At 41.2% G+C, this 12,267-nt stretch overlaps 1 protein-coding gene across 4 annotated transcripts in view; it reads right to left on the bottom strand.

The window, feature by feature from the left end:
• Rtn3 (reticulon 3) overlaps window positions 1-12,267 on the bottom strand; it is a 58,600-nt gene that overhangs the window by 26,402 nt on the left and 19,931 nt on the right. The window contains exon 3 of one of the 4 annotated variants that reach the window (XM_052713526.1): window positions 2,697-4,739. The exons of 2 other annotated variants lie outside the window; for them this stretch is intronic. In XM_052713526.1, coding sequence (XP_052569486.1) covers window positions 2,697-4,739 — 2,043 coding nt within the window. The remainder of the gene's footprint in view (window positions 1-2,696; window positions 4,740-12,267) is intronic. One more of the 4 variants, XM_052713525.1, reaches the window with a different exon arrangement.

Raw genomic sequence — 12,267 nt, 5'->3', positions numbered from 1 at the left:
ACGAAGCATGCATGTGATGCACAGATATATATGCAGACAAACACCCACACACATAAAATAATACATGCACACACACACAAAATTAGGGTTTATTTGGTTGTTTTTCTTTCTTTCTTTTTGAGACAGAGTCTCTATAGCTCTGGCTGTCCTGGAATTCACCATATAGACCAGGCTGGATTAGAACTTACAGAGGTCTGCCTGCCTCTGCCTCTGGAGGGCTAGTATTGAAGGTGTGCATCAAATTTTAGGGCTTTTCAACAAATAATTATCCAATATCAACTACATGCCAGGCAGGTCCCATACCACATCTGACTATTAACTATATACTCAACAATGCATTATCATATTTTCACATTTAATCTTTAAAATACCGTTACAATGTTCAATAATTCTTGATTTTAAAGATTACAATTTAAGATTAAGTAGCATGTTCAGCAGTCTGCCTTTTTTGTTGTTGTTTTGTTTTTGAGACAGGGTTTCTTTGTGTAGCCTTGGCTGCCCTGGAACTCACAGAGACGTGCCTGCTTCTGATTCTGGAGTGCTGGGACTAAAGGCGTGTGTCACTACTGCCTGGCTGCCCATGGTCTTTTTTTTTTTGGTTTTTCGAGACAGGGTTTCTCTGTGTAGCTTTGCGCCTTTCCTGGAACTCGCTTTGGAGACCAGGCTGGCCTCGAACTCACAGAGATCCGCCTGCCTCTGCCTCCTGAGTTCTGGGATTAAAGGCGTGCGCCACCACCGCCTGGCTGCCCATGGTCTTTAATAAAGAAATACACTCATAGGAAAATTAGGCATAAATGTTTATTTTAAATGCAACTCCCTCCCTGACCCCTCCCCTCCGCCCCCCGTCCAAGACAGTTTCACATATCCTAGGCTGACCTCAAACTTACTATGTAACCAAGGATGACTGAACGCCTGTTTAACCTCCCAGGTGTGAGAATTGTAGGTGTGTACCATCATGCCTGACCAAAATCTTAACTTTTGTTGTAAATACTACAACTTTTAAGTATGACTTCATTTGCAAACAAGGATCAAGTATCAAAAAAGTTTAAAAACTATGGAAGTCTACACAGCACCTAACACTGTCTATGCAGTAAGGGTAAAAAGCTTGGGTATCAGATGTGAGGTCCAGAGCCATTTTTATGGACAGCTTTGTTTTGTTATCTTGGCTTTGTTTTTGGAAATAGGGTCTTAGTGTGTAGCCCAGGCTAACCTTGAATTCAAGGCAATATTCCTGCTTCAGCATTCCGAGTGCTAGGATTACAAGTATGAGCCACAAGGTGGGCTATGTGCAGAGCTTTAAATATCCCTTTCCCCCCCTTAAACTTTCTGTGGTAGTTTGAATGAGAATGGCCCCCATAGGCTCATATATTTGAATGCTTGGTCCCTAGTTGGTGGAACTGTTTTGGTAAGCACTAATAGGTATGGCCTTGTTGGTGGAGGTGTGCCACTGAAGTTCTCTGTTTCCTGACTGTGTATCAAATGCAAGCTCTCAGCTATTGCTCCAGAGCCATGCCTGCCTGCCTGCCTCTGTGCTCTTCACCATGACAGTCATCAATTCATACTCTGAAACTGTAAGCCAGCCCTTCTTAAATGCTTTCTTTTATAAGTTGCTTTGGTCGTGGTGTCTCTTCATAGCAATAAAAAGTAACCTAATACATTTTGTGAGACAAACAGCATTCAAAACCATTTTAGTGGAAGCTAACTGCTAGGAAAGGGATCATTTCAAATAAACAGCTCACAAGAAGAGCTTCTTGTACTGTCAAATGTTCTCTTGTCTGAAGACTATTCAGTAGGTCTGAAGTATGAGTGAATAAGTTTCTCTTAAGTATTACTCCAAAAGAGCACTATAATAATGGTCACCTACTTTTAGAGCATAAATCCTCTATGGAACACAGTAAATTAATTAAAAGTTACATTTATTGAGTGTCCCTGCAGGAATTCTTTTATCTTTGTTAACTAAAATTTACAAGTCCCTTATTAAAAAAAATCCAAGTGTCCATCAATGTTAACTATCATGGAGATTTTAAAAAACTAAATTTTGAAAATAAAAAGACACAGACTGGTCTGCAATCCCAGCACTCGAGAGGCTGAAGCAGGACTACAGTAGTTCAATAGCCTGGGCTACATAGTCAGTTCGAGGCCAGCCTGGGTAACCCTGTCTCCAAACAAAACCACAAAATCAAAAATTAGTAAATAAATAAGAACATGGTAATAGTTTTAAAGGCGGGGCTGGAGGGATAGCTCAAAGGTTAAGAGCACTGGATGCTCTTACAGAGGACCTTGGTTTTAACTCTCAGCACCCACATGACAGCTCCCAACCTTCTGTAACTATAATTTCAGGGGATCCACTGGCCTCTTCTGGCCTCTGCTGGCACTGCACACACATGATGCATAGACATATACACTAAGGTAAAACACTCATACACATAAAAAAAAAAAAAAATTTAAAGGCAGTAGCCACACTCAGGCCACCTATAAAGAAAGGACCTTGAAACAGAACAGAAACATTAAAAACTTAGGAGGTTAGTAATGCCAAGTAGTCTGTGGCTTTGGGAAATATAGGTATAGAGAAACCAAGTTAAGTGACCACTAAGTATGTGTGTGCAGGGAAATCTCCTTTTATGTATAGGGCATAAAGCAGAATGATAATCACAGAAGAATCAACCACATGCAGAATTTCTGATGTAAATGGTTACCTGAGAAGTCAGTCAGAAGTCTCGCTAGGACATGCTTGTTAACCGTTTCAGTCTTGCTAAGGCTGGAAATAGGATCTACTCTAGTGTCTTTGATGATAGTGGGCTTTTTGGAAATCCCAAGATCAGATCCAGTCTTGACATCTATGTGTTCTAGGATGTCAGATGACCTCTGTGGCCAAGATTGTGGAGCAAAGGCTGGCATGAGTTTTCTTCCAGGAGCTGCTCCCTCAGTCTGCACCTGCTCAGTCTGCCTTTCTCCTAATTCTTTAATGGCTCTGATGGTGAGCTGCTCTTGCTCTAAGTCAGGAGACACCATGGGGGTACCTCGAGGAGAGCGCACACCCAGCTCACCTCCATTTGTTTCTTTGTTGTGTTCACTGTATTTGCTTTTAACATCTTTGGTTTCAGAACCATCTAGCTCACTTTCATGAGAGAGTTCCATAGGCAAAGTGTTTTTAAAGTCTGCTGTCTTCTCTAACACTGCTTCTAAGCCGCTGTGATCTTTATCCACTATTCCTTTCTCCCTGGCTCCTGTGAAGGCAGCCAGCAAGTCCTCTGGGGAGGAACCATCTGTATCTTCAAGATATTTTCCACGCAAAGACTCCAAGTTGACAGAAGCTTTCACAGTGAGTGGGAATCCTGTATCACTAAGAACACTTGGAGGTGCTGCTGAAGGAGCCGTGGGGTTGTCAGTCACAGCAGGCGTTGTTTCAGGAGCAACTTTATTCAGAGTATTAGGTACTTGTGAACACACCTCTTCACCTTCCAGACTCCTTCCAAGAGTAGTAGTTTTTGGCTGGGCCTGCTGCAGCTCAGAGGCACTGCCCGGCTCTCCCGAGTTTTCATATACTCCACTCCTCACAGTCTCACAACTGAGAGTCTCTTGGATATCCCTTGCACTTGTCTTTGCAGCAGCACCTGGAAGGGAGTCAGGTTTTGGGGGCAGAACTTTGTTGGTCTCAAATGAGGGATCTGCTGTGATGTCCTCTATGACCGTGTCATCGGACTCCCCAGAACTATCAACCTCTGTGACTTCCCCCAGTACAGAGTTAGGCCAGGCATCCCTCAGATCAGGTAAACCTGCTTCCACTGTGGCTGCTTCAGAGCCTGAGACCCATTTCTCAGGCAGCTCTGGATGCGGCTGGTAACTGCCTGGCACACCTCTGCCGCTGGCTTCTTTTGTGGAACTGAGGTGGTCTTTGACAGGTTTTCCAGCAATGTTTTCTGGAGAGGAAGATGCTTCTGCCCAGTCATCTGTGGATTTGGTGATGGGAGTGTTCCCATTAAAAGAACATACAGGCATTTTCTGATGAGCGTTTGTTTGAAGATTTATAACTGGAATCTCTGAGCGATGTTCACTTCTGTCTAGTCCTGTACTTTTTGTGGTGCAAGAAGATTTATCAGACTGATGTTTTGCTTGGGGAACTAAGTCCCAAGTCAGTATTTCATTAGTGAAGTTGTGCATATCATTCACACATCTAGACACCTCTTCTAGTGCTGCTGTAGTGTGTGAGAACTGTCTACTGAGCAGAGCAGAGGCTGGGTAACGCCCTGCCTCTTTATTTCTCAGGGGAAACACTTTGTCATTCATTTCCAACAAGTCTGCAGGGGATTCTCTATCACTGGGAGCTGCCCATCCACCCAAATCATTTGTGCTCTCCTTATACAAATCTTTAAATTCTCTGTCAAAAGTTGCTTTGTCAATAATGACTTCAAATGGTGACTCAGGAGAATCTTTTTCTACTCTGGTTCCGGAAAGTTCAGCCGGGGACAAGGAGTGTGTACAAATGTGTTCTGCCTTAGACTGCCCAAGAGCCAGTGCACTCCTGTCCTCTCCACTTGGAACCTTGTTCTGGTTCTTGGGTTCTTGGTCTTCAACTGTCCACTCTTCTGCTGGACCAGTTTCCTTTGAGAGAAAAGCAGGCTGCTCTGGGAAACTGTCTGGAATGGAAGGGTGGTTGCAAGACCCGCCAGCTGTAAGAAAAACCGGAGTGTCTACTCTGTCCTTATTGGTCCCCTGAGACGCATCCAGCTTTTTCATACCTAGAGGAACCAAAGGGTCTTTTCCTTCTTTGGTTAGAATAAGTTGGCTGCCTAATGTTTCCCTTTTTTCTCCAAGCAGTATTGTAAGGTCAGGGTTATGTGTTTCAGAAAATGAAAGAAAGGAGGAAGCCATAATTTCTGAAAGCGGCTCATTAGAGCAATGAGAGCCCAATCCCGCTACGGTCAGAATTTGAAAGAAAAAGATTGTTTACCAGATGCAAGTACACATTAGCTAGTCAGGCCAAGCAGCATGCTTTTTATTTTTAATCACACACACACACAAAATGTATGTATATAAACATATGCATACACACAAATACATAACAAAATAAACATCAATGGTTATCCTACAAAACATGCATTATCCGTCAACAGTAAAACAAAAGCCAGTATCATGCTGCAAATTGTGAACGACAAAACATTCTCAGGACAAATATTTTTTAATTGTCTACTTTTTCCCCCTGCATAATAAGGAGGTGATGGTACTGGAAGGTTTGGGGAGTTTTTCTTTTTTTTTTTTTTTTTTTTTTTGTGAGAAAGGTTATTTAATAGGAGCAACATAATCTACACAAAACAGCCTGCTGTTATTACATGCTGCTATACCTTCCTTTTAAGCTGAACAATTCAGAACACATTGGCTCTACAGATCCCCTATTACAGTCTTCACAATCTGAGAAGGAACAGGAAGTGGCTCGGCTTAAGTTCTTGATCTAGAGAGGCAGCAGATCTTTCCTGAGCCTGAAAATCAGACTAAAAACATTCCATTCCATCTTTTAAGAAAGGAACCCAAACTGCCTGATGTTCTTAAGAGTGTTGAAAAGGCCTGCCTGCTTCCAAATCTCCTGTCTGATTGGCCATTTTAACCAAAATCAAACAGGGTATCACAGTAAGATTGCCTTGAGCTTCTGAGGAGACAGACTCTGGACTACCTTTGAACCATGTTGAAACTGTTAAGGCTATGGGGATTTACGCACTGGGGCAGATGTGCAGTGTTACAGTGATACATTTGGTTGTCAAATTGACAAGGGTGGACTCGTGAAGGTTCATCTTCACTGTCACTTTGGTAGAATTTAGAATCACCTCAAAGACTCTGTGAGGATGTTTCAGAGGTTAACTAAGGAGTGAAGGTCTGCCCTGGATGTGGGTGGCACCATCCCATGCCTAGTGTAAGGGCTCAGACAAGAAAAGAGACGGCCTCTTTAGTACCAGCACCCTGTTTTTGCTTCCTGACCTAGTGAATACTCTGAACTCATGAGCCAAAATAAATCTTTCTTACTTGAAAAAGACTGATTGGTATGAGTTTCTTTGGTCAAGACAGTGAACAGAATTCTTTTAAAAACAGGAGCGATGTATTAAGACTTACTGATTATTAATTCCACAGCAACCATTCACTCGTTTACTATAATATTCTTTCTAAGCTAAGGAAAGATGAAAATAACCATACCAAAAAAGGCACTGTCTTCCCCACACATGAGAGAAGGCACTGTCTCTCTCACACACCGATACATCTCTGGAGCTGGAACAAAGCAGACCTTAAAATATTCCTAAATAAATGAATCAAAGGCACAACTTGGTCAGGAGAGACCTAACTAGGCTCAGGATAGCAATGCCTTGAGCATGAATGAGTAATTGGGAAGATCTGAAAGAAAAATTCCTTTGAGATTGTCTCTATGTGTAGCCTATTTCTAATTATGTCAAATAAAAGGAAATTTATGACATCATGCAAATTTATTAAAAACTAAAGTAAGAATTAAGAATTTTAGTACAATAAACAAAATCTCACTATTATAGGATGTTTCCAAATGTCATATAACAAGTTGTCTTATTATCTGGGAGCGGTGGTGCACGCCTTTAGCCCTAGTATTGGGTGGGGGTGGGGTTGGGGGCACCAGAGGCAGGAGGTTCTCTGTGAGTCAGAGGCCAGCCTGGTCTACATAGTGAGTTCCAGGACAGCCAGAGCTATGTAGAGAGACCCTGCCTTAAAAAAAAAAAAAAAAAGTTGCCTTATTCTGGCACATCACTAAAATTTTATGTCACAAGATCTGAGCTTTAGAACAGCAAAGCTGTAACCCAGGTAGTAGGAAACTCTTCATAAATGAAAAAAGAAAAAAAAAGGCGGGGGGTGGGGAGAGTCTGGTTATAAAACGAACAGAAAAAAAATGAGGCTTTAAATGTAGCAAACATGGCTTACATCCATTACTACATACCTGAGATACTCAGCATGAAAAGGGTGTAAGATAAACGAAGCCCAGCAAAGTGGGTTAAAATTCTGAAGCTTTCCTAACAGGAACAGAACTCTGAGGCAAACAAAACTGACCACACCCCACAAAGAGAGCACAGCCTACTTGTTTTATAGACATGAAGTTTCAGATGATTCAGAACACCTATCACAGATGAGAGTGTCAGTAAAGTGAATTATCATTCAGCAAATATGTACGATGTCTATCACATGCCAGAAACTGTTTCAGAAACTAGGTTTAATGCAGTAAATGAAACAGAAAAACCCTGTCCTTTATGGTGCTAACAGAGTAGAAGAAACAGAAATACACATAATCAATAAACAAAATAATGGTATTGGTTATATTCCATGAAAAGAAAAAGAAAGCATGAAAGAAAGAAAGAAAGAAATGATGATCACAGAATGTGTATATTACTAGAAAAATATACACTGTGCTTTTGGAAGGACATGATAATGCCAGTTTCCTATCCCCTGCTTCTCATATTTCCCCTGAATTCTGAACACTCCCAATGGTTCTGAACTGGGTATAGAATAATCTAAGGCAACACTATGAGGTTAGGCTAGAACTCTTGCTGTCAGAATGCTAGTGGGTTTTCTTATGAACATCATAACCACCTGACAGACTGCAAATATTTTATTAAATCTATACCTTTTTTTGGAGACAGTCTTCTGTGGTTCCAGGCTGGCTTCAAACTGATTTTGTTTTTGTAACTCAGGATGGCCCTCAACTCCTGATCCTCTGGTCTGTGCCTCCCCAAATGCTAGTACTACAGAAATATAACACTTCTGGTTTATGGGGTGCTAGGAATTAAATCCAGGGCTTCACATATGCTAGGCAAGTAATCAGTTGGGCTACAGCCCCTGCTCAGAACTATTGTACACACAAATAATCTTAGAGCTGTGTGCTTTCCAGGGTTTCCAGCACTGGTAAGAGTGAAGCAGGATTGAGAGTTCAAGGCCAGTACAGACTACATATCAAGACAGACAGACACACACAGACACAGACAGACACACACACACAGCTCCCTAATAATGATTTCATAACTCATTACTATCTGGGTGAACAGTGTTTAGTGAGGGCAAGTTTGGAGGGTAAACAGATCAATGCTTTGTTCATTCTTTGGCGAGCACAAGATACAGATGCTAGCTCTCATTACTGTCAGACTTTCCCATGTGTAGTCAAAGAAGGTAACATCTTCGTTTGTGTTTTAATTTTAATGATCTCCATTAGAATTTTGGCAGATGAAAAGAAATTCCAGCTAATTGTAATCCTAACAAACTTGGGTAGAGCTGATATGTACTAACACAATGAAAAAAAATTGGGCCGGAAGTAAAAGGTTCATAGTGTGGAAACATTAAGCAGAATATAACAAATCTTTTACTACAGCTCTAAACAAGAACTCTCCAATTAGTAGTCAGCATGCACTTAATAGTCATCAGTGTTGTTCAAATCAGTATCTTACCACATAGCAGAAAATTCCAGAGAACTTTAAAGTTGTTACCTATTAAATTACTACACTGCTACATGACTTGCTGGTCAAACACTTTTGGATTATTTTATGTTTCAGAAAATGTCTACTAGCTTTCCTTTTTTCAAACATCCAGCCCATAGCGCCTCATGACTTTGACCCCAGCACCCAGGAAGCAGAGGCAGGCAGATTGCTCTGAGTTCCAGACTAGCCAGGGCTACACAGTTATCTTGTCTCAAAAACCAAAATAAATACAGACAAATATATACCTTGCAATGTTTCACATATGCTTAGATCTCCATGAAGAAATCTCACGAGTAGGGTATGGTGCACACATCTGGGATCCCAAAGTTGGGAGCAGTAAGATTAGGAGTTTGAAGCCAGCGTGTGTTATGACACCTTGTCTCTATGACAAACGAAACAGAAAAAAAAACAACAACAAAAAGAGGGAAGGCTGGAAAGATGGCTCTGCGGCTAAAAGCAATTTTTTGACAGAGGACCTGGGTTCAGTTCCTAGCACTCACATGGTGGCCATTTAAAACTCCAATTTCAGGGGATTGATCCAATGCCCTTTTCTGGCCTCTATGGACATCAGGCATACATACAAGCAAAATACTCACACACATTAAAATAAGAAGAGGACATTCCTTTAATCCCAGCACTAGAGAAGTAAAGGCAGACGGATCTCTGTGAGTTCAAGGCCAGCCTGGTCTACATAGTGAGTACCAGGCAAGCTAGGATGACATAGTGAGATTGTCTCAAATAAAATAAAATAAAATAAAATATATTAAAAGAAATCATTGCAAGTAGTTTCTAAATTAGTTTCTCCAACATTGGGACTCATTATCCACATTCATTTTAAGAATTCAAAACACTCAATCAAAAGTACGGTGTTACTTTATTAAACAAATAAAGGTAAATATCACATAGATTTATTATGTTGACATTTAACCACTATAAGTTTCCTACCATTCCCAGGCAAAAAAATTAAAAGATGCTGGGGAGCTGGGTGGTGGTGGCACACACCTTTAATCTCAATACTCAGGAGGCAGAGGCAGGTAGATCTCTGTTAGTTTGAGGCCAGCCTGGTCTACAAAGAGAGTTCCAGGATAGCCAGGACTGTTACACAGAGAAATCCTGTCTCAAGAAACAAAAACAAAACAAACAAACAAAATGCTGGGAAGACAGCTCAGTGGTAAGAGTACTTATCAGCATGAGAACCTGAGTTCAAATCCCTGGCATACACCTGCATGCCTGTGACCCCAGCAATGTCGAACAGAGACAGGCAGGTCTCTGGGGCTGGTTATGTCTTCTTCTGGCCTCTATGAACATCTGCACACAGATACACAGATGTACACACAGATATATATGCTGGGGTATCAGCTCAGTCTGTAGTGTCTGTCAATCAAACATGAGGACTCGAGTTTGTTCCCCAGAAACCCCAGTTTAAAAAAAGCCAGGCACAGGGGTGAACATCTGTTATCACAGCACTGAGGATGCAGACAGACAGATCTCTAGGACTCACTGGCCAGTCAGCTTAGCATAATCAGCAAGTTCCAGGCCAACTGAAATATAGGAAGCCTCAAAAATCCAAGGTGAGCAGGTCCTGAGAAACATCGAGGTGTCTTCTCCTCTGCAAACCACCTAACCAAACACAGACACAAAGTCCTTATACTACTGTATAAAGGTAGGCAAACTGCTCAATCTCACATAAAAACTTTCCTGACACAGACTCCATACTATCTTATGCCTTTTATTAGAGGGGCAAGATGCAATGCTGAGGTGATAGGCTTGTACCACCACAGTTGACTTTAAAGAGCTTTCTGTCCAGTTCTAAGTTTTGGGTAGTGAAAAACTTCTACATCATTTAGTCTAAGTCAAACAGCATTTCAACTTGTGTTAGGTGCTATGTGAATGAAGATGTTTAAAATCGACACAACAAAAGCTAAGCCAAGGTTGAAAAACAAAAAGGTTTCTGCAAACCATCTTCACCAAGGATTAAAAGTCTATCTTGGCCGGGCAGTGGTGGCACACGCCTTTAATCCCAGCACTCGGGAGGCAGAGCCAGGTGGATCTTTGTGAGTTCAAGGCCAGCCTGGTCTACAGAGCGAGATCCAGGAAAGCGCAAAGCTACACAGAGAAACCCTGTCTTGAAAAACCAAAGTCTATCTTAACTCAGTGTATAAGTAGCTGCATGATTTAATAACCTAGCACAAAAAAACCGCCTTGGGCACAACCTTTTACAATACTTTGAGCAACTACTAGTATTGTATAGGAGCTTTTTTTCCCCCCCAGACAAGGTTTCTCTCTGTGTAGCCTTGGCTGTCCTGGAACTTGCTGGGATTAAAGGTATGTGCCATCACTGCCCAGCTATAGGAGTTTTTTATAAAAAAAAAAAAAAAAAAAAAATTTAAATCTCTTTTGAGACAAGATCTCCCTACATAGCCCTGGCAAGCCTGGAACTCATTTTGTAGAGGAAGCTGTTCCCAAATTAACAGAGATCCATCTGTCTCTGCCTCCTGAGTGCTGGGATTAAAGTGTATACCATCATGTATCTTTTGTTCACTAACTCAGAATCTCCAAGGATAGAGCCCAGAGTCTGTTCTCTAGGCTTCAGCATATCTGGTAAATTTTAGGGGGCAGAATGTTCAGAGCTGCATTTCAGAGCTCCAGTTCTATAAGTCACAAGTGGTAACCAGTCTTCACTGTCTGTCATTTTGTCCAGGAGCACAATGACACAGTAGAAGAGGAGCAGGGGTGGATCTTCTTTGTCTACTTTATTCCCATAGAGCCGGGGTGGAGCTCAATGGCAAAAAGCACTTGCAGAGCATGTGCTCGGCTCTGGGTCCCGTTCCCAGAATCACACACTAAACTAACAAAGCCAATGCTAAGCCTATTTTTAAAAATACAGTAACACTACATTTGAATGGAATAAGGCAAAACTCCACTTGACTAGGAAGTCTGGCATGGGAATTGACTGAAGAGGGGTTTCTAGAATTAGAATATTTTATAAGATGAGGATTAAATAATGACACAATTAAAAAATAACAACTTTAAGTGAACTCAACGTATACATCAAATGAATATATCTGAACTGTAAAATCCCTTACAGCTTACCCTACTCTTGAAAAAATATCTTCTCTACATTTTTTCCACTCAAATGGCTCTCAGAAAGAGTAAAAGTTTACTACTTCTCTATGTAAATGGTCCCACCTTAATCACTGAAAACATATGATCTAAATCCAAGAAGCATCATAGATAGACTGTTAAAGAGTTCTTCCTAAAAAGAATGAATAGCTTAGACTAATGTTATGATTACTACTTAGCTAATTCCCCTCTTACTCAGGATTTCTACTGTTTTAATTAAAGGGGTACTCTCAACATCGAAAACTACACACATTAGCAAAGGGGGGCCAGCCTGCAGTAGCCACTAAGTCACTCTTTCACACAGATAGTATGTATCTCAATACAAGGGAAGCTTGAAATATTCAGGTGCAGGTTTTCCTACACTTGAATTTTCTTATGTTCACAAAACAAGGCAAGACACATTACCGTGCACAACAGTACCAGCGACTTTCAGCCACAGCATCCAAATAGGAAGCTAGCCAGCAGACAACTTTGCAGCCAAGCAAGGTCCTAAACAAAAAGTCTCCTTTGTACAAAGAAAAATGTTTCACTTTCAAAAAAAAATTTTGTTTTTTTAGAAAAAGGCTGTAACTGGCAAAATGTTTTCCTCAATGCTTGCCCCAAAATTCAGTGTTGTAACTTCCTATTCCAGACACCCACTACATCAGTCAACTGAGCACAAATGCCCACAGTG

The sequence above is a fragment of the Peromyscus californicus genome, unplaced genomic scaffold (genome assembly GCF_007827085.1).
Source record: "Peromyscus californicus insignis strain IS unplaced genomic scaffold, ASM782708v3 Scaffold_4__1_contigs__length_199733344, whole genome shotgun sequence".
NCBI classification, from domain to species: domain Eukaryota; kingdom Metazoa; phylum Chordata; class Mammalia; order Rodentia; family Cricetidae; genus Peromyscus; species Peromyscus californicus.
This window is presented reverse-complemented; position numbering and strand designations above follow the sequence as displayed.